This window comes from Cuculus canorus, chromosome 2 (genome assembly GCF_017976375.1).
Source record: "Cuculus canorus isolate bCucCan1 chromosome 2, bCucCan1.pri, whole genome shotgun sequence".
In the NCBI taxonomy this organism is placed as follows: domain Eukaryota; kingdom Metazoa; phylum Chordata; class Aves; order Cuculiformes; family Cuculidae; genus Cuculus; species Cuculus canorus.
The window spans coordinates 130,796,967-130,821,107 of record NC_071402.1 but is presented as its reverse complement, the minus strand read 5'-3'; the positions used below and the strand labels follow the sequence as shown (position 1 = coordinate 130,821,107).

The 24,141-nt window shown below is 35.2% G+C and overlaps 1 protein-coding gene across 13 annotated transcripts in view; it reads right to left on the bottom strand.

Annotated features, from left to right (window-relative positions):
• Nucleotides 1–24,141, bottom strand: part of DGKB (diacylglycerol kinase beta) — a 475,249-nt gene that overhangs the window by 128,002 nt on the left and 323,106 nt on the right. For all 13 annotated transcript variants that reach the window (XM_054059507.1, XM_054059512.1, XM_054059504.1 and 10 more), the window contains one exon: nt 15,602–15,666. In XM_054059507.1, the coding sequence (XP_053915482.1) occupies nt 15,602–15,666 (65 nt within the window). The remainder of the gene's footprint in view (nt 1–15,601; nt 15,667–24,141) is intronic.

Sequence of the window (24,141 nt, the reverse complement as noted above, 5' to 3'; positions counted from 1 at the left end):
TGGTAAGAAACAAATACATTCAATGTGTGGGTTTTATAACTATGAGTTATAATTTAGCAAATATTTAAAATATTTTCACTAGTTTCCAATGTAAAAATTAATACTAAATACCAAGTAGAGAATGTAATTATTTTTCTTTTTTTTTTATCTAGATCATAAGCTGTAGGGACCAAACTGACATCTCTCCATGTCTATCTCTTTTTCTGTAAAATTTCAACCTAGGAAATGAAAAAATTCCAAACATAATCTGAAGAGTTGCCAAAGATGCCCTCTGGAAGTAATCTTTATACTGACCTATGGCATTAAATCCAGCAGTCTTGACAGAATTATTTAATACATCGTTATTTAAAATATCGTTCTAGCCAACACCAAAATTTCACTTTCCGATCTTTAAAGGCCTCTGTACAGCAATAACAGAATGTCACAGCTTGCAAATAAACACAGGAATCCAGGTTGTATGCATGTACAGGGTCATACTTGTCTGCTTTGTAATGAAGTAATCCTATTGGGCTCACCAGTAAATAAAGATATTCTTTCACTGGTTACTACAGTCAAGAAAACATGGTGAGAGTTGTTGTCTTTGTTTTTTTCCTCCCCTTTCAGGATGTAGATTAATGCTTCCATGTAAAGCTAACCTGCATTATTTTTAGCTATCTTTGATTAGGCTATAATATTCAGTGTAACCAAATACTACATAAAAAGAAGGCAATTTTAATGGAATTTTCATCTAGGAAGAGTTGTTAATTAACACACGGAATATCAGCTTAAAGCTACATATGAAAATATACTTGGCTACTCCTTAGTAACTATGTCTAGTGGGTCAGTGTATATCACCCGGGATACGGGCAACATAGTTTGTGTGTGTATTTGCACTAAACATTCGAACTTAATCACCAGTTTCTCAGGCCAGTGCTCTTACCTCTGCAATTCTAGCCGCAGTTTTCACTGTTACCCACAGCAGTTTTCATCCTGGCAAGCAGGACAGCTGAATGAAGAAGCCCTTGGATGGACCTGTATTGTGTCCAACAGCGTCAGGCTGCCCAGGTGCAGCATAAAAAAAAACATTCACAACTTCATATTTAAAAATAAACAGACAACTTTTAAACCTCTAACTTTCTCTCACAGACTTCATACTAAGGCAACTTGTACTTTCCTTAAGTAGCACAGAGGGAGGAGTCTTTGTCAGGATGTTGAAGCTGCGACCCTCTCATTTCAAGCAAGCACTGCAACTCCGACGACGACAGTAACCATGGGAGAGGCAAAGCTCTCTTTCTATCACTGAGGCTTCAGCAGTTTCTGACATTTTAACCAAATTAGCTTTATTTTACATAGCAAAAATATTCTTACTCCAGGGAAACTATTTAATTCCCAGCACTATAATCTGTGGGAGTCATAATAGTCACCTATTTTTCCCCTCTTTCCACATGGCAGGATCCTTTGCCACATAGGCAAGCTAGAGTTTCATAAGGTAAAGAACTTAGATTTCTGTTCTTTCTATGTGTTAGGCAATTCTTCCTTTTTCTTTTTATTCTGTAAAATGGTATAAAATACATAAAAATATAAAGCTTTGAGCTGCCATAGAAGTTTGGATCCCATGTGTCTTGTCATCAGAAAGATGGATCAAACTGGTCATGACAGCCAATAATTATTTCATTCATAAATCTGGTTATCAGTAACAGTTCACAGATCGGCAAGAGAACAACTGAAGAGCAACACAGAGGAACTCCAGCCACTCCAGCCTGCAAGCCGGCTTCATCAGGGATCCAGCCCAAATGCCTCTATGCAAACCCACATAGCATGGGGAATAAATAAGAGGAGTCACGAGACGTTCATGGCTGCAGGACTATAATCTTATCAGCATCACAGAGATGTAGTGGGATGGTTCCTATGACTTGAGTGCTGGAATGGAAGGATAGAAGCTCTTTAGGAAGGACAGGCAGGCGAGATGAGGAGGGGTTGTTGTTCTCTCTGTCGATGTCCAGCTGAAGTGTATGGAGCTTTGCCTATGGATGGATGAGGAGCCAACTGAGAGTTTATTGGTCAGGATTAAAGGGAGGGCAGGGATTATAGGTGACATTATATTGGGAGTCTGCCACAGGGCACCTGAACAGGAAGACCAAGAGTATGAGGCCCTCTATAGACAGATAAGAGCAGCCTCATGTTCACAAGCCCTGGTCCTCATGGGGGACTTCAACTGCCGTGAAAACTGTTGGATGAACAACACAGCAGGTCATAAGTGATTCAAGAGGTTCCTGGAATGCACTGATGATAACTTTCTTCTCCAAGTGACAGAGGAACCAATGAGGAGATGTGCTCCCTTAAACCTTCTTCTCACAAACAAGGAAGGTGGGGAATGTGCAGCTCAAGGGTAGCTTTGACTGCAGTGACCATGAAATGGTGGAGTTAAAGATCCTTAGGGCAGCAAGGAGGGCACACAGCAAGCTCATTACCCTGGATTCAGGAGAACAGACTTTGGCCTCTTCAGGGATCTGCTGGAAGACTATCATCGGATAAAGCATTTGGGGGAGGAGGGGTCCAAGAAGGCTGCTTAATATTCAAGGATCACCTCCTCAAAGCTTAGCAGTGATACATCCCAAGAAAGAGGAAAAGTCCAGCAAAAAAACCCAGGAGGCCTGCATGGATGAACAAAGAGCTCCTGGAAAAACTCAAGAACAAACTTAAAGCCTACACAGGGTGGAAAGCAAGGACAGGTAGCCTGGTATGAAGACAGAAATTGTGCAAGCAGCCAAGGATCAGGTTAGGAACGCTAAAGCCCTGATAGAATTGAATCTGGCCAGGGATGTCAAGGGCAATAAGAAAAGCTTCTGTAGGTATGTTAGTGATAAAAGGTAGACTAGGGAAAATGTGGGTCTCTTCTAGAAGGAAACTGGAGACCTGGTTACTCAGGATATGGAGAAGGCTGAGGTACTTAATGACCTCACCTCTTGTGGCCTGTGGGCTTTATCCAGCCATAAAATTGTCCAATATTCAGTGAAATTATACATGGGACATTACCAATAGTCTGTAAAATAAGACAATCAGTCTCAAATATTGGAAGGTTATTTTATTATAATGTGCAATACAGTACTTGAGTTAATGAAAAAGAACCATAAAGTCAATGTTTTTGTGATAAGTTCTACCTCTCTACATACTTTAACTTATAAATGTGAAGATCGAAAGTATGACTCATAATAAAAGGTGAAAAATTTAAAAGCTCAGCTAGATCAGGATCTCAGTGAAACTCTAGCTGAACTATAAGAACCATTTTCTTTTCCAGTAGGTTTGGCCTTATTCCCAAATCTAAATTCTTGGAGAACAAGATAGTATTCACTGTTAGGTATTTCAGAATGCTCCCCAAAAAGCAAAAAGCTGACTAAATCTAGAGAAATAGCATAGTTATTATTTAGCCTGAAATGGCATCAATACTTCTGAATAGAATAGGCTTTAGTGAGGATGAAGCACTTCTCTAAACCTTAATGTCACTTTCCCATTCTTTACAGGATGCACTGGGCTTTCATTTCTATATGGTTTAAAAAAAAGATTGCATCTCTAGAAAAGCTCGCTGACTTCGCACTGTACATCGAAATCTTGGCACAAAAAATAATTATGTCCTCTTTCAGGCTACAGGTTTTAAAGTGCTACCAGTTCAGGGCACTAAACTGGCATACTTATGGTTTGATGACTTAACTTTACATTGTCAAAGAGTGTTCTGGTAGAAATGTGCACCACATGCAGCTGTACACCATCTTGCAATTTCATATAGAAGAAAAGTGTTATGAAAAAGATAGATATTACATAATAAAGACTTCAGAAAAAATAATAAATAGACCAAACAAAGAGACACTTAAGACTTCAAGGAAGAGACATGGCTGAAAAGCACTTCCTTTCTCTTCTGTCAGCTCCTCTGTTTCCTTTTTTTTTCATTAAAGCACTAAACCATGAGCATTAGGCAGCTCTTAATTTAGCTTTATAATAAAAATTGAAATCCTTCTTAACCAAGAGTATAGTTTTGTTGAAATCTGTATCCTTGATTATTTTACAAGGTGAAGGAACAAAGTAAAGTCAAGAAAGACAAGGAAAAAAGGAGTAAAAAGCAGAAAGAGAAACAAGGCAAGTTGTAAGATACCAGATGGAGGAAAAAGTAGGCAAAAGATAAATGTGACTTTTAGCAAGAACAGACCTAAGTTAAAATTTTATCTCAAAGACTACCTTCACTAGATGCAGCTAAAATTTATTTGGTAAGGATAAAGAAGCTGGTATAACGTGGGATACTAGTGGCTAATAGCTTGTGGGCCAGTGTATTCAACCACTGCACATTTTATCCCATACTTCAGCTGCATCTCCACTATGTAACGGAGCACGCTTCCAGGATTGCTGAGCTAGTGCTAAGATGGCTCTGGAAACACAAGCAAGATAGTCATAGGGTCTGTGACTGATAAACATGTGTCTCCAACAGGGACTGTTCTGCATCACCCTATACACCTTTATCCTGCAATTTTAGTGTCTTTGTGCCTTGTATGTGCTGTCAAAGGAGCTTTGGCAGGCAGAAGAAAGACTACTGTGTCAACTTAAGAAATGTGCAGACTACGAATACTTTAGACTAGCTTCCTATATTTAACAAAAACAGTTGAGAACCTTTCATTCTGGCATCCAGATACTAGTATGCTATACATAAACCATCACCTTTATAGCAGGTGCATCCAGATTCCATTATATTTATTTTGTTCATGTGAATAAAGTAGTAATTAAAAACTTAGTCTTTCACCAAACTTTAAATAACACAAAAATGCCTCTTCACAAGGTTAGTGCCCTGGCAACATGGTGACAGAGTCAGATTCCTCCCTGCTTACTTGTTTTCTGACTTTCTGCAGTAGTTGCAAACTATGGCATTTCTAGTTGCATTGTAGTCCAGCTGTTATTTTATTGTTCAGTGATTAAGACACTTTCCAAGTAAGTAAGAGAGTGCATCTGATTGCTCTTTGTCAGAAGCAGGGCAGTGAACCCTGATCTCCCTCTTCCTGGCTGAGTGCTCTCACTATGAAGCCAGTATAAAAATAGCCACACGGCTGCAGTTTGTTGTGCAGTTCTGCTACTGCAAAGTTTTTTGAAGCACAGGCCCTGCTTCGTTAGGTCAATCCACTCAGGTTTAATTTTTAAACGTTCACAAAAATTTGGCAATAAAATTTATGTTCCCAAATCACTATCACAGAACATTTATACTGCAATTCTCTATGAAATCAAAGCAGCTAAATACATTGAAGATGTGGGAGGGACTGTTTAAAAAGGCATGTAGTGATAGGACTGGGGGCAATGGGTATAACCTGGAGAGGGGCAGATTTAGACTAGACATGAGGAAGAATTTCTTCACCATGAGAGTGGCGAGACACTGGCACAGGTTGCCCAGGGAAGCTGTGGCTGCCCCATCGCTGGAGGTGTTCAAGGCCAGGTTGGATGGGACCTTGGGCAGCCTGAGCTAGTGGGATATGTCCCTGCCCACGGCAGGAGGATTGGAACTGATAATCTTTAAGGTGCCTTCCAGCCCAAACTATTCTATGATTTTATGATTTCATTTAGTGAGTTGTCAGCTGTCTCATACCAGTAATAAGAACATATTTCTTTGATTAACACACTTTTTTTCTTTCTCTGAACATCAAAAAAAATCTTGATAAAGAACTAGATTGACAGCTTAACACAGTCTTCAAGGCTTTACTATTAAAATCCAAATAACTTAAGAATCTTCTGCTACTTCTGCTGCCATTGTAGTTATTAATATATCAGCATAACTAAAAGAGAAACATCCAAGAAGTATTTTGGCTCATAAAAAAATCAATGCTGCCCTTGTTTGTAATATTGTGAGCACAAATATTCTAACCACAGAGAAAGTTCTTCAGTTGGCCATTATACTCCCAAATCACAAGTTAGTGTTCCAAAGAGCATTCAATGCCTTTAGACATCTTTATAATTGGCTCAAAAATAGCATGCTGTGAGAAAGGTTAACAGACCTTACTGTTCCTCATATGGACAAATTTTTATTAAAAAAAATCTCAAGAACCAAGAAACTATACTACTTGCAGCTGTTCCTAAAGTCTAACTTGAACAAAATTTGTCAAATCTAACAGGTGACCTCTTTCTCAGACTACTAACTCAAAATCCTAGGCAGCTTTTACCATACCTACCTATGCTATATGGATTCAAATGATACTCTTGTCCTGAATTCCAGGTACATCAGGAAAACAATTTAATATAAATTCAATATGATGTTAAAACACTGTATTGATTTCTTAACCTAAGGAACAACATTAATTGTTGGCATAACTAAGCATGCTTCCAGGGAATGAAACTGGATACAATTTGAAAACTTCCCAAGCTTAATAAATTCCAAGCGATTGCTTGGTAACAGCTTTTATGCCCAATGAATTTATTCTTTTTATATTATGAACTATGTTGTGCCATGTCATGCCAACATACTGTAAGTATTCATCTCACCCTTGAAATCACTGAGCAGTAAACAAATAGAGAATTCTGTAATTACTGTTCATTAAAACTTTGAGGAACAATATCAAAATCATATTGTTCCCTACATGTTTCTTTGCCTGTCTCGTATCCTGTCTTGGCAGCTTCCTCAGAGAGTCCTCCTAGGCCTTCCAAGCTGGAATAGGGAGGCATTCTGATTTTTTAGCAAACAATCTGTCACATACCCTATGATCCTGATGTTGATCTGAACCCTTTCACCCAATCCAGACTGAACATTACAGAGTACTGAATAGAGACAGGTAGCATACCTGTAGTTCCCGAAGTGCAAAGTAGAGTCCTAAATAAACATGAACACTTTTGCTGGATAATATTAGCAACATTTTACAAATTTCTAAAATTTCTCTGTCCGACAAAGGAAAAAGTTGAAAGCAGGATACTAGCACTCTAACCACTGATGAGGTAGTAAATGAACATCCATTAATCTTGTACTTCAGAAGCAGATAAGAGATCTATAGTTGCCAGTCACCCAGCAGTACAGTTACAAGAGAAGCCACAGAGATATTCTTTCAGTGCCGTGCTAGTAGATGGAAATATCCTGAATTGAGTAAGCCTATCTTAGAAAGGGCAAGAACATAAGAAATCATATAATTTAGTCTCTAAAGACATAAGGGACCAAACCAGTATTCCTAAAATACATCAGATCTCCTCTTAGGTAAACTATAAAGTGTAGCAAGGGAAAACTAGGCAACATCACTTCAAACTTCTTTTAGCTAAACTAGGCTTCAATAGGGTTAGCGTCATAGATCAGAAGAAGTAATAGCCATTTCATTTAAATCACCAAGGCAGCCAATATATTTCTCTGGTGATGTTTTTTGTTTTGTACTTTTTTCTGATAACCTATTTAAAAATGTGTAGCAATTTCACAAACACATACATACACAAAGTTAGGGAAAAAAACCCATATTTTAGGTACAAGTAAAAGATAAAGTATAAAAAAAAATAAAAGAAAATACAATTAAATTTAATTAAATATAAAAATATAAAATATAAATTGGCTACATTGACACTAAAGAGATACAATACCAAGATAAATACTTCTCAGTTTTGATTATATACTAACGTTCTTATAACGTGAAATTAGAAGAATCAGTGGTTATCATTTAACAAGTAAAACTAAACCCCTGAAGGCAATGTTAGCAACAATGCAGTTTTAAGAATAGGTACTATCATACAACTGCATCTATCATATAATTATCACATAAATGCATTACATAAATTGCTCTAGGTTATTAAAAATAGTATTTTAAAAATGTTTTCTTTGGAAGAATACGTTCTGTGTTAATAAAACGAAGATATGCATTAGGAATCAATAAGAACTTTACCTGAGAGATATTCACAGGATTGATCTTATTTTGTAAGATACACAAATTATACTTTACTACATACTGTACGTTTGGAAATACTTTTAGCTTTGCACATTTCTTAGAAAGGGCTATGTAAGCCTTTGAAATTAAAGTAAGAGACTTGAAATAAAAGACAGAAAGCAGCCTGATTATTCACATGAAAATACATAGACATGAGCCAGAAGAACTATGTTCAAACAGAATAAAGAGGAAAATGGAAAATGTTATCTGAAGTGATGGAGATGGTGACAGAAGCTCTTTATTAGATACATTAAGTACTTAGAATCACTTCAGTTATATAATTAGCCAAGATAAGAACTATAGGCTATTTAATCAGGGGCTGGCAGACTGGTTGAAAGGATTATGTTTCAGGTAATCTATTAAAAAATAATTTTTAACAGTAGTACAAAAATTTTGTATAGGGTTAGGAGGAGTGACTAATTTTTTGAAAAATTTATTTCTCATTACCTAATTCTCTCTAATATGACACAAACTACTTTGCAGTTTCAGAATGTAGAGCTGGAAGCCTGGGATGTATTAGCTATAAGACTCTGGATCTGAAGCAAATCTAGGATCCAATTTCTCACGAGTTAAGGCACAAGGCAAGTAAAGGCACATGCTCTACATAATGTCAGCCCATGCTGCACTAAATGGGTATGTGGGCTTTCCTCATTATCTATGGGTAAGAGAGTATATGCATGGATAACAATATTCTCTAAAAATAGGGGCTTAATTACTGGAATTAAAAGGATTAAATAAAAGCTCCATAAAGTACCCATAGTTCAGAGTAAAGGTTTTCATGTCATGATTAAATTTTAATTTCTTTGTACTAAAGAATAATGCGTTTATGTTTATTAAATAGGAAGCGTAAAATTTATTCCTTAACAATTCATTTCATTGCTTTTAATGGCTTGGATACTGTCAATAATATCATATGTAAGTGTGCTGTGGCCACTTATGAAGCTTGACTGGATTTTGGAAAAAGGTTTTCTCGGTTTTGCGATATATATTAGAAATGGCTGCTGCTTAACTGTTTATAAAGCCCAGCATCTGTTGTAAACAGGAAATATATCCACATGAAATTTATGCAAAGATTTGCCATTTACTTCAGAGATTTGCAGATTAATTGATCCAAAATGAAGTTTAAAAATCAGCTCCAAATTTACTTTGTTCTGATTATAACTCCCTCTCCAAAAAAAGCAAGGAATATTTGATAAAAAACAATTTTATTTTATTCAGTGTGTGCTCATGAAAATCAGGGAATATAACCTTATTTATTTGTATAGAAATACCTGACCATACTTTATCAGCAGGTAATAAATAGCAAGTTGTAGTTTAGTAGTTTTGTTACAGTGTTTCTCATATCTATTATGGCCTCCATTCACAAGTGAATTTACTACAAATGAAAGTAGTCAGAAAGATTTTTCTATCATTATGTTATTAACTGTTATTTCAAATGGTGTGACTGAACAGTGGAAGAGACTGAGATTTAATTCCTACATAGGGAAGTTGGACTCTAATGTATTGTAATAAAAGGCAGTTGTTTGAATTAATTAAAGAATGTGTAGAACATCCGATGGGCACATCAATCCATAGAAAAGGTTCAATGACTTACTCTTGAGTAATGAAACATCATCTTCAATAAATACCTTTACCAGCCTGACATCGGCTGAAGAAAATTAGACTTTCTTGCCCTTGCCTGTAGCATATGGATAGATCTGTTGTGAATCAACAGTTGTTACTTGTAGAAAGCAAGCCAGGCCAATTCCTCTTTATGATTATGCACCATGTTAAACAACCCTTTCTCCCAGACAATGATTTTTACCATTTAACATGGCTGTACATTTCACTTGACATTTTCTAAAGCAACCGTTTCTTTAACAACTGGGTATCTATGTATCTTCAGCACACACAAACTTCCTTAATAGAAAAAACCCCAACATTTCTATACCTTGTCAATATTGGCAGCACATATTTCAGTTATTTGTTTGTTTTTGAAAGTGCAGAATGGCAAGTTTCACAGCAATCCCCTCCAATGCAAGTGCCCAGTGAACAGATAGCCCATACCACTATGCCAGTGCAAAACCCGACCCCGTTTTACTTCTGCAGTAGTGAATTTGACAGCAGAGGACCCTGAGGATATAGACATTAATTTACTCCTCTGCTTAGGGCTTGATACATCACCCTGCTTGCAGAGATGTACTTTGAAATCACAGAGGACCGCCGGGAGTTAGAGGTCTCTACTTAGAATACAGTTTACATAGCACACTGCCTCTAGTCTGAACCTGTTGCCCTAATCACACGAGCCTCCCAGACAGCAACTAAAAATGTTTAAGAGAAGTGTCTCAAGCACAGGACCTTCACCCATTAATAGATTCTAGAGAAAATATAAAAATGAGAAATCTTGTATCAGACAGATGTGCACATACTGCAGATGCAGACTGCTTCCATTTCGTTCCGTAGACAACAGACACAGGCTGAATCAGCATTATTCTCCCTGTATCTCCCTTTTTCCCAGATCATTAAACTCAAGCTCGCATTACACACTTCAGGCATTTTTTCTAAAGACAAGCTACTACATGTTTGAAGTCTGACAAAAAAACCCCCACGTTGATATGTTGATTCTCCTTTTTTTTTCTTTCTGCCTAAAAACTTTATAACCAAGAGCTAATTAAACTGTCTAACTACAAGCCATTTTCGCTCACGTGAAAATGTTTCACATTCTATCACAAATATTTTCACCTTGTGTTGCTTCTTCTGATGATATGATAGCAGTAACACCGCCTGAACTCAGAGGTATTGTTCCCTGGAGTCTTATCCTTTCATGAAAAGAAACCTGTGGGTTCAATGGGACAGGTAACAGATGTCTGCAATCTGGTGTCTCTGTGGGGCCAGTGTCTTCTTTCTAAGCATTTGCACAACCAGGGAGGGAGGAGAGGTTGAAGGAAAGAGACTGCAGTGTCTGCAATTCAAGTTAGGAATTTTGTGTTGATGATCAGGATGCTCACTGCAAATATGCAGTTGTGAGTCAACCCAAGAGATTCCACCACTTAAAGTGAAAAACTAGAGGAACCCTGAAAATAACAAATAGTTTTGTTCTATCCAAAATGAAACATTTTGACTTTTCAGTTCAAAATTAAAATAACCCAACTTCAAGACAAAGGCTAAACACATTTGAAAATGGAACATTCACCCCTGACAAACTGTTTTCCTTTTAAACTGAGGATGTCTTACACAAAAGAAACCAATAAAGTTTACACTGATGATTTTAATCTCACTCATCAAACTGGAAGCAGTACTTGCTTTCAACAGCAAGTGATTTGGGGAATCTCCAATATTCAAGTGGAATATCAGTGCTCTGGTTTCTTAGCTGCCTGGCTGGATTAGAAAACTTGTACAACAAAGCTTTGAGTACAGTAACAGTGTATTCATGACAGGATTTTTTTTCTTCTTTTTTTTTTTTAAGTTAAGATAAGATACAATGGTAACTACATTGTATACTGCAGCAGTCAAGTTGTCACACATGGAAGATCTTGCTAGAGATTAATTTACCGGCCATTTCTCACACCTTTTCTTTCGGTGGCCTTTCAAGGTTAAACCAGTGTCATGTAACATGTAGGCCAAAACAAAAGAGTAATTTCCTTCACTCATATTCATTAAAAGAACCCTTATTCTGGGGATCACTTGAGGAAAGTAAATCAGTACTTTCTATTACTTAAAAGTTTCGTTAGAGATTAAGCGCATAGATATTGGCACAAAACAAAAGCATAATTAAGCAAGTTGAGAGGGAATTTGAAAAGTACATGGCCAGGAACATTACACAAATTACACAAGTAGGAACAGGAACAATTTCTGCTTTACAACTTCTCCATAAAGATGAAAATATTGATATTTGCAAATCTCTAAAATGATGTGCTTAACACTGTAAATGCAACTTAAAAGTCTTGCTTATAGTGAGACTAAGAAATATCTTCTATGCTATGGGGTGACAGAGAGTTAAATTGGCATACCTAACTTAAATAAATATTGTTTTACAATAGTTAATATCAACTGGAATTATTTTTTGCTGAGCATATTCTTTGTTTCCTCATGTATATTCCAGTCACATAACTCATGCATCTGTTATTCCCAGCACCGAGTCTATGATGTTTACACAGATCTCCCTGCAGACCATTTTGGCCTATCTGAATCGTTATTTTAATGCTAAACCCAAGTGTAATGATACTGTTACTTGAAATGCTGCCTTTTGCAAGTTTTCTCCCACCTGGGGTTAACTCAGCCTTTTTACACTGAAAAATCTGACCCTACTCTTAAGCAGGAGATGCTGGGAAGTGAACTCTGCTTTTTCAAGCATGAGGCTCAGCACTGCAGACCTGTAAAATGGGTAATGTGACAGCTGAGATTCCACGTTTTAAGAACACATTTAAATCTTAATGCAATGTCAGTACAGGTTTCTGATAATGTGTGCTAATGATCATAAGATACAATTACTTAAAATAGCATATTAGTATTCATTTTTTTGGCAGAGGTAGGGGCGCTACTGAGTTCTCACTTCCATTCTTTTCTATTTGACCATCACCAGAAGAAAAATTCTTCTGCAGATACATTTTTAGGTACAAGTAATGAATATTTTAAAATCACCGTTAGACATTGACGCTGAGCCTTATTTGGAAAACAATATGGAGCCTTTCCATACTGCAGCTTACAAGTATAATGTTTTCAAGTGATTAAGGAACGTATTAAGCTTTTTTCTTTTTCAGGGAAATTTAAGGTTCTGAATGCAAAAGACACTTTTGACAAAGGGATTTGATTTCAATTTAATAAGAAACTGAAACAAGCAGGTGCTTCGTTGAAAAGAAAAGCCACTAGGAAGCTTCTGTCATGTCAAGACTTAAGAAACAACACATAATGTGGATTTTTAGTTCAAGAGTATTTACACATACTTAATATTAGATTTTCCAAAGACCTAAATGTCTAAGTATGTCTGTGCAGTTTAGAAATCCACACCTTGATTTATTTATTTCTATTGTTAATAAGTCAGTAATACTGTCTTTGTGACCAAAATCTAGAACACTGCAGTTTCCAAACATGTCAGAGTTCCAATTAGTCACCTACTTCCAAAGCATTCTATAACATTGGCTAGTATTCATTAAAAAGTCTTTCTAAGCTTTGCAATGTGATCTTATATACATTTTGAGAAGGTAAGCAAATACAGAAAGATTCTGCTTTCACATACGAGTACAACATGTCAGGAGTTTCCCTAATGGTATGCTCTCTTTACACATGAAACTTGGGATCAGAGCATCAAGAAATGTCCTTAGGATTCTGAGGATCATTACCAAGATTTAAAGCAAAAGATTTTCCAACTCCAAACTTAATCTAACTTACCAAACTGAAGCAACCCTTGGGTGTCAAAAGACCTCTGCACATTATATGAAGTTTTTCTTCATTTAGGAAATGTTTACATTTTCAGAGTAGAAGTTCAGGGCAAGGACATGCTTTACAGAACTGAATGACAGCTGTGGAAACTCACAGCCTTGGAAAATCAGGCAGAAGAAACCCAACATATAACCAAAAAAGAATTAGTTTTTTAAATCACAAGAGATATTCACATGTGACAATGTAGGATTTTCAAGTGAGTAAGTGCTATTAGCTATGGAGCACACTATGAAACTGATGAGTTGGACTTGCTGATCTTAAATCATTTTGATTACACAGAAAATTCCACACTCCAGGGAATTAAGTCTTGTGGTTTAGCAGACATCTAAAAAAGGGTTTTATTTTCACACACTGCAGGAAAATGCTGTTGCAACTTATTATGGAGTGTTGCCACATGCAAATAACTGTCAGTGGAACAAACTATTTGTGAACGAACATAATTTGGAAAATTCTATTCAACAAAAATAGAAATCCGTATTGTCTTCTCACTACACAAAGGAAGAAACATTCTAAAACATCAGCGTCTATTACAATACTTCGCTCAAGTCTTTACATTTCTTTTTTAGAAACACATAATTTTCTGAATAGTCTTTCAATACCCAGAGAATCATTGATTTTTGCAAGTTCTTTCAGTACCACAGCACCAAAGCACGTAGGGACTGGAACTATATATTTTTGTAATTAATTTCCTTAAGATAATGTTAGAAACATCAGGTTCCTTAAAATATAGATGACTTTCAAGGTGAGTCTGCTAGCAGATGTTATTAATGGCATATGATTTATTGTGACATGAAATCTGAACTGAAACTCATGCTATTAACTGAGCTTTTTATAAATTATAATTGCCAACTGCTGAAAATATGCAGAAAGACCACTGATAAACTAGCTTCATTTTCAGGGCCTAGACTATCTGCATTTGCTAAATGTCCAATATCTCCAGTCCTGCTGGCTGGATGAATATAATACATTGAGATGCACAGATCAGGCTTGAGTTAAGATCTTTTCATAGTATAATTCTTTCAGAATGAGAAGCATCAGATTTAGGAAGTGGAGGTCATAGAAAATAAACATTTACTGTGGAACTTAAGCATACACTCAGGTTCAGAGTATGCACAGACTATAAACAGAATGATTATTTAAGAAAAAAGCCCTCAACTCTCACAGTTAAATGTAAAATCTATACTTTCAACATAAAAACAGTAAGAAGTCTGATAATATTAAAAACACTCAAACATAATTCTGTACAGCTCTAAGACAACAGAACAAACATATTTTATCACCTTAAGGTCTATGAAGGTTTGCAACTACAAGACTTTATAGGTTACTCCCATGGAAAACTAAAGAAAGTCTACGGGTAGGCTCACAATGACAACACATTTGTGTTGATAATTATTTCTAGATATTCCTGTTTACTCTCAGTAACTTTGTATCTTACTTTCCTCTGCCCTTGTGCCTTTCAATGTCAATTAAAATTTCTGAAATGTTGCGATTTTTACTCATCAAAACTTACATTCTAAATTACCCACGTAAGAAGAGATAAGCATTGCATTATGAGGTTTGAGTAACCTGATTTCTGGGAGGTGTCCCTGCCCGTGGCATGGGGGTTGGAACCAGATGATCTTTACGGTCCTTTCCAACCCAAACCATGCTATGATTACGAATATTATCTGCTCAACAAACCTGATCTTGAAAAAAGGTGAATTTACAGTACGTGTTGTAATACATTTTTAATCTCCAGAAAAGCTCTGAGATAACATTGCAAATTCAAAAAGCAACACAAGGAACAGATGCAGTCTCATTCCTGACTTTTTTACATATCCAAATCTGTTTAATGATAAAAGCATTTCTGTATAAAATGGCATTCACTTGCCCTTACTAAGAGTATATATGGAAGAGCCCCCTGTCAACGTATCAGTGCGTGTGTGGGAATGAAACATAAGGATCACCATCTGCAGCTGTCTAATAAGTGTTCTTCAGTGCCTAATGGCAAAGTGTCAATTCAGGAATCCTCAGATACCACAATGCATCATCTTGTCCATGCTAGTCTTACAAGTCAAACATTTTGCATGTTTATTTATAATGCTATTCATTTAAGTTGAAATACCAGATATAAAACAGTTACACTACAAGCAGTCTGGGAGCATATACTTAATATAAAATGCACAGATTTCCTCTCTTTTATAAGAATCAATATTTTAAAGAAGAGCAAAATTTAACCCCTCAGAGAACGTATCGTAATAACATGGAAAGAATCTCTTCATATGCAAATATTATTAGTTTCTTACCTACTGTTGAACTTCTCTGGATGTTTTTCTCTCATTATATGGAATCTGTGGGCAATTGAAGCATCCTACCAGGAAAAAGAAAACCATAAATCTGTCATGACAGGAAGACTGCAAAACAGAAGACCAAAACTGTAAACAAGGCATATAATTTGTAAGGTGTTTTGTGGACTGCTATTTTCAACAAGAGTAATACTCATATCACCTAGAAAGCCTCTAGGTACACTGTTCCAAGAATGGGATATAGCTGAACTTAATAATTCATTACACTTGTTACAGTCTCCATTATTCCTTTTTACAAATCAGACATGATAGTTTCATTTATTGAAAGTGTCTTCCACTTCGGTACAGCAAATATCATCCAGGCCTGGTGAAGTTTTACAAAAAGACCATTCATAAAGTTTTTTATTGTTGGAATACTAAATAAATCCTATGAAACCTATTCCTTTAGTAAATACAATTGATAAATTCAGCAGAGTTACTTTATAAACATATAGCTTGATATTTACACATGACCATCAATAGCTTTCTTTAAAATTTGGCAGAAAATGGGAATAAATGCCAGAACATGCTCCATTTGCTAAATATCAGGGTATGAAATCCTGTGGGGGAAAAATGATTTTTAATATAAAAAAAGAGACTGGTTAATGAAATTAAATATAGTTTATAAAATATTTTAAAATGTAGTGAATTATGCTAATAATATGTTTAAATAATATGTATGTGAAATGAAATAGCTGTCTGAAATACTTACGTGTGTAAAATTTAAAAAGAATCAAACCATTGTGGTGGGAGTTGCTGAAAATAGATTATTTTGCTGAAAATAGAATGTGCTAAAATTGGTTTTCACAGCATTTTTATATCTCCTTTCAGGTATGAAAACAATGTTTTCTCATTGTAGACCATGTAGTATTTACTTCATATACTAATTAATAAAAAAACAAAAAAATTACAAGCTGAGAATTAGGAAAGTAAAATGTTTTTTTCATCTTTTAATGTAACCATTAAATGAGGTGTGAGAGTACGAAATCTACCAAGTCTTCATTCATGCAGGAGATAGTAAACATGGAGAAATCCATTTGGATCATGTTTATATAATCATGTCTTAAAGTGCTGCTTATATAGGAATATAAACACAAGAAGAGTCAGTTTAGTTAGTAAGAAATTTAAATTAATTCCAGTTTCCATGCAAATAGATTTTGACAAAAACTACAGCTATAACTATCACTATAATCAACTATCTCTCATATATATATATATATATAAACCTAAATTATTTACCAACATAAAAGACTATGGATATAAAACAGGTAAGAATTTGAGAGAAGTATTAAATTCAGTATGAACTCCAGATCCAGCAACATTTTAAATTATTTTTAAACCATGAGAATCAGCATTTGAGGGAAAAACCAAAACTAAATAATTTACCTAAGTCTTATTATATTTCTGATTCCAAACATGATTAAAATATTTTGTTCAAAATAATTTTTATTTAAACCAATTAATGTTAATATAAATCTCAAATAGGTAAGCAAATATTTTGTGTAGATATATAGGTACCCACTAACACCAAACATGGTTGCAATTCTTTATGACTATGACAGTTTTTCATTTACTGGAATCTTAAGCAGGGCACACACTCTGGAGAACAGAAGGGTCCAATGTTAAGATTTGACTTACTGGCTTGCAGGTACTTTGAAAAAATACATATATGAACTTTAATACCACGTCAAAGACAGAACTGTTCAGATAGATTGATAACGTTAAAATAAACTTTGAAAATTATGAACCAAAACCAATAAAAAGCCATAATATTTCATGTACACTCTACCTATATAAGGATGTAGCATAGCACAGAACTTTTAGGCAAAACCTGTGATTATTGATCAAATAGAATAATTTAGTGGCACCATTAAATCTATTGGCTCCATTGAAATAGTCACTTTTCTTCATGACCTGATTATGTAGTTTCTACTACATGTACACAGTTTGTTGCTTTATGCACATCACATCATTATTTATTTTTCTATTACCTTTAAGAATAGAATTGCCATTTAACGTTTTAATGTCCTAAAAAGAAATGACAGCAAGAAGCCCTAGTGAATGAACTGGTGTTAGTCATAAAATACTGTATTGTTCTGTCTTGTCATCCGAATTATCATCTGAAACTTTCCGTGCTATATTCTCAAGCTGAACTCATTGTTACTTTAAATTTATTTTTTATATGCAATGCAATTTTATAAGACAAATATCCACAAGTATCCAGGTGATCCCACAGTTCTTGGAGACAGATGAAATAAAGCTGACAGTAAACCGTGAGACATCATACTTGTAAACAAAGCCTGCCAGCTGAACTAAAATAATAACTCTGTTAACTTTAGAAAGACCCATCATTCATAGCCCCACATTAGATGTGCTACATTAGAAAAGTACATTCGTTAGCCAGTTTTATATGAAAAAGAACTAAAAGGACTACTGTTGTGGTCAACTGTTACTTTTCTGTGCACTGAAGTAAAAAAAAAAAAAAACACAGAACCAAGACAAAATGAATAAAGGAGTAGCAGCTTATTTGACAGAAACTAGGAAACACTAATCAAGGACTAACTGTCTAATGAATGAAATGAAAAGGCTAATGTGCTTACTCATGCGTAACAAATGCAAGGCACAAACAAGCCAGGGATCAATGCCCACTGCAGATGGCAAACAGGCAGTTGTTCCCATGCAAGGTAGATTTGATCAAAATTTTCCCCTGCCATAACATTTTCCGACTCCAAAACAGATCAACTAACTTAATGAGCTGAGAGGTAAAAGAAGTAATACACAAAGTTAATTTTGATGGGCACAATGCAAGACAGGTACGTCAGACCAATTTAATACAATTTTCATTAACAGAGATGGCAAACTGGAGAAGTAACTAAACACAGAGCAGCTCAAAAGTAGGTGAGCTTCTAAGATTTTCTTCAGTTTGTACTGCCTAAGTGCTCTTTTGAACCGTCGAGTCCAACATACAGAGTCCTCAGATTCCCTAGCATAGGGACATCTTCTCAACTATAACTTGACTCTGTAGCAAAATCTGAAACCAGCCCATGCTGCTTGTGTGTTAGCAAAATAAATCTTTGCTTTAGGGGGAATAAGAAATGGGAAAAAGAAAAAAAAAAGAAAAGAAAAGAGAAAAAAAAAAGAAAAAATACACTGAGTTTTCTGTTTTTTCAAATGTCTATAATCTTTTCTTTGTTAAGACAGTAGCATAAATATAGTATAGATTTAAAAAAAAAAAACAGAAGAATTTAACAGGAACTTGAGAGTGGGTAGGAACAGAAGTTCTGCCTCCTATGAGCTGGAGGAATTACCAGATGCCATCCCTGAATCCTGAAGAACAACTATTAGAAGTTTTGTGTTTCTGGATGAGAAGAGCAGAAGGTCCTTCATTGTGACCTGTTCTGGCTCCATTTGAAGTAGGATTCATTTTAGCAGACTTCATTCAGTCATTTCAAAAGGAAGTATTTAGCTAACCTGCTGAGAGTATACAACTGTTGTTGGACCAATGGAGAATTAATTTCTTTTTTTTTGTGTCACAAATGATAATAAAATCACCTAATTAACCATCCTGAGAAACAGAGCAATAGCCACATGTATGGTAAGTCAGATATTGTTTACATATCGTTGCCTTAATAGGCTGATTTTTCCTGGTATTGTAGATGTCTAGTAAACGATAAGAAATGATTTTTTTGCTTGATAACAAAAGTGACAGAAAAGAGAAAACACAGGAGTCAGTAAATCAGACTCAAATGCTTCATCATATTACCTAGCAAGGGAATAAGTGAACAGGTTGTTTTAGAAAGGTCATTTGATAGTCAGATACTAGTCTGTAAGTAATATAACCTGTGGGTATCATTTATTATTTTCTATAAATTGATATATATGCTATCCTGAAATAATTTTTGGGCAGTACTATACCTGAATCTAACTATTTTCCATTTTAAAAAGTAACATACCACAAATACACACAAACATGCATAAAAGCTGCAAGAGCTTTATTATTAATAACAACGTGAGGAGACGGAATGCTGCCAGGCCTGTTGCAAGGTGAAAGGAGGAGGAAGGTCTTACAGGATCACTGTAACATGAAACTAGCACCTTTCACTACACCCGTGCTTCAGTCGCAAAGCTGATTTTATATCTAAAGCATTGTAATATTACTTTAACAAAGCATCCAAAAATGGAGATTTTTTTCAGGAACACTCTTGCATCAAAAGCAAGGCTGGTGTGCAAAATAATGCTGAATACAGGGTATTTAAAGCAGAAATAAGTAATTTAGACAATTTTGTGTTTCTGAGAATATTGTATAAACGTTTGAGTTGTATGCTACTATTCTAAAGCACTTACAATATTTTCAGTCATTTACAGGTGCTATTGCAATATATGACAATAGCCTAGAAGATAATAGTTTCTCTGAACCTTCATTTCATAGTATCACCAATCTAATCCGAAAAAAAAAACTACCACACCTTGTTCTCTTTTGCATTCCACTCTAGTTTATGTGGTTCCCACTCACTACTGCAGCATTTTGAATCCAGAGATGAAGGAATGGATGTTTAGAGAACACAAAATGAAGTTTATCCCATGTAAAATTAAAAAAAAAAAATCGTAAACAGACTCTTAAAAAATATGCTTCTATATGTCCCAATATTCAACCTGGACATATGTGTGATGAACCTGCAGGCATATACACATATATATACTCTTAATTTGAACCTGCTCAGAGTCTGAAGTAGCTGGACTATCCTTCTTATATATCACTCAGGTTTGTTTTAAATCCTGACAGTGAAGATAAGATAGAGAACAGACAGAGCATATCTGAATCTACTCCTAGGAAATGGAAAAAATATTTTAATTGAACTAGGACATTTCTCAAAGTGACCTGCCAAGAAGAAAAGAAGCTTAAGTTGCTACACCTCTTTAATACCTCGTGATTGACTTACACACATATATATTCATCTTTTTAATGGGTATTAGCATTACCGGAAAGCAATCTGAAGCAGTCTTTTCAGAGGAGTAACCTTATACATTGTGAATAACCTTATAGAAAGATTAATGCATTTAATATATGTCTATCTATAAGCTTGCTGTGATTAAAATTTCCATTAAATAATAATTTTTATGCTGGTAACAAACAAATGACCAATGTGCATCTTCTTTAGATACAAATGGTCTGATTATTTTTTTCTAAGATGCTTCTTTAATTAAGGCTTAATGGATCCGCAAGGCTAGGAGGCTTAAGAGATAATTCAGCAACCTGTAATCTTTGGATCAGAATGCAAATCTAACCTGAACAACCAGTTAGCTTGCATCAGTCATTAATGTGGAATAGTACAGATGTACAAAATATTTCATTGAAAATAGATTAAGAAAAGTTTGCTAGTTACTTTCTAGACAAACAAACATCCTTACAGGTCTTCATTCTACTTTCTGCACATAGCCACAAAAAGCAAACCCCACATATACATACTTTAATATCTTTTAACATTTCCCACCCTATAATAATCAGTCTCAGATAAGTAAATAATATGGCTAGTACTGAATCCTTCAAGGACCAATTCTAGAAAAAGGTGCTCAAGAAATTTCAGGTCCTGCCTTGTATGAACTAAGTTGTTGTTTTGTATTTGCCACCCAGGTATTTTTTATTAAAGTATGCATATCTGAGAGACAAAGTAGGAGATCTGCAAAAAAATTCATTAATAGATTAGTTTTTAGTGAAACACAAGTTACTAAAGTTGCCTTAGTTTCCACTGATATTCTGAGCAAATATATCTAAGAAAGGTGATAGCTTGAAAAGGTCAGAGCAAGAAGAGATTTGAAGCTTTTTTAGATGCAGCTTTACTAACAGATAATGATAATTCAGTTTCTTGAGAAAAAAAAATCTGGCAAAACTTGTGTTCCTGGTTTTCCACAAAAAATACAGAAACTGTTAAGATAATGCTATTGGTTTTGTCAGTGATACCTTTGACAGCCAGCCCTCTGATGATCCTGTTTAAATACATTTCAGCTGTACATGTATTACTAAGCCAAGTGACAGTTCATATTTTAAATACTCATTTAAATAGGTAATATCTCTAAATCCAGGATGAAATATCAACAATCACAGTATTTACAAATGATAGGCAAAGGGCCAGAGGACGGTATAGCTGGAAATCGTACTAAAATATTTGGACCAAGCCTTCAAATGTAACGATATTTCCTCTCCCTTCTCATTTGAAGTCAGATCTCTGTTGAGTTTCTGACACTATGTATACATAATTTGGTACCAGAAATGTTTCACATGTAGAATTAATTTTGCAGGGAAAAGATGTGTTTGTAAAGAAAATAACCCATCTCTATATTCTGCCTAAATGCAACTCTATCACATGGGGACATGAAAACAAATTGACTCATCGGAATTTACTATCGATCAGTTCATACAGGGTGACCACATGTCCCATGTCCTAAAAGACAAGCCTTTGTACCAATATTTCAAGCACATTCTTTGAGGAGATATTTTTGTTTTTAGAAACTGACACTAGATTTCTATGTATCTATATTTTTAAGACAATAATCAGATTCAAGGATCATCAAAGAAGAGTGGGAGACAAGGCAGTTATGTTATTGTCAGACTAGATGACTAAAACAAATGATGCAGCATGACTTAATACAATGCAGAGGACATGTACCCTGTAAGATGAGCTCTGCTGAGGATACATTGTGTTACTGAGCACATCTTCCTTTCTTTGTATTTGGTCATCCTAAATTTACTGTAACTAGAGAAGTGTTCTTCTAGATCCACACTGAGTGTTTATGTGGTCACAAAAAAATGAGGAAGAAAAGTGATCACATGGCAATTGGCCAACACAGCCATATAGACAGCGTATTAAATATCTTGTATATTAAAAAGATCTCTGTGGTAAACCTTAGTAGCATTTCTGATAACTGCTGATGGAGAACTATGTTGAAATTGACCCAAATTATCCTGCACAATAAGTTTGAGTATAACACAACCAAGGACACAGCTCAGATTGAAAGTCAATATAAGCAATGCAATGCAATGAAATTGGTTGTTGCTTTAGTTGTTCTTCAGAAACACACAGCAATCATTCACAGATATCTTCAGTAAAAAGCACAGAAACATTGTTAACATTAAAAGACTTTCTAGCTTGAAATGAACGCCTAAACTTTCATACCCAGCACTTTTGCAGTTCTGAAAGAAAAGGGAGTAATTCTCCCCCAAAAATCAATTACTAAGCTTTTTTTTTTTTTTTTTTTTTGGTGAAATACTGGTTACTGCCATGGCACTAAAAACTCAACATTAAGAAACGGGCCCGTTTGGGATAGACAATAATTGCTTGTGCATTGTCTTGAAAAATAATAACTTTTTTATCATTTTCAAACACTGTCCTAATAAAATACCCAAAACACCTAAACAAAAAACTCAAATCACTTTGGGTACTTTCATTTTGAACTTTGATTAAGTTGGCATTCGATTAGTATTCTCCCTTAACTTAGGTGCCTAAACTAGCAGGATGATCCCTCTAACCTCCCAGTATGCTCAACAGTAAGAACAAAGCTCTTCGGAATGGTTCTTTCAAAAGCCATGTAGACAGGTTGCTGTTCTGTATAGTCATTGGAAATCTTTTGTTATTAATTATATAAGAAGCTGAACACATCTAGCTTCTTAACTTTATGAAGCTATGCCTGAAATGCAACAGTCTGAGAAGTCCTCAGAAGTCTTCATTGAGGTTCAAGCCAAATCTTGTATCACCACCCATTTTATATGCTCATTTGCTTGACAGGGATCAAATAATAAATGTTCACCTGACTTTTCCTTAGCAACTTCTCGTAACTTGTTAGTCAAAGGCTTGGCAACAGAGCCTTATAATTTTAATACATATTTATGTTATTCATTTGTTTCCATAGCAGATATTTATTTTTATAAGAAGCATGCAAACCACTGAAATATCTCTCATTGATTTATATTCTGAAAGAATATTTTTCTCTTAATTGAAAAAGGTCACCGTTTTTCTAATTTATTATGTTTTCAATTTGAAATTTAAATTTTTGCATTAGAATATTATATATTATCTTCCCTACTGGACAAACAAATATTAATTTATAAAAAGCCTCCGGCACACGCATAAATTAGGACTGGATGTTAGATTATTTAGCTACAAATGTTCTTTCTCCTTCCACTGATTCACGACAAACTTTTTAAGACCCTGTCCCCCACATCTTTTTCATAGCCTTTTTGCTGTTATAGGCCTAAAAGCAACTTCCTTGACTTTTGCTCAATATCTGCATTTGTTCTTGTCTTACATAGTTCAAAATACTTTTGGAATCCTTCTACTTTATTTTCTTGGTTTTGTCTTCACCTGTGTTATCCCCAACTAAGCAGACATATGGCTGTCAGACACAGGTGTTCTTCATCCTCTCATAACTCAAATTTTCATTTTAAAGTGTTTTTTATTTGTATCAAGCTTCTTTTTTGGAAAGATTTTGGGATTGCCCTGTTCACC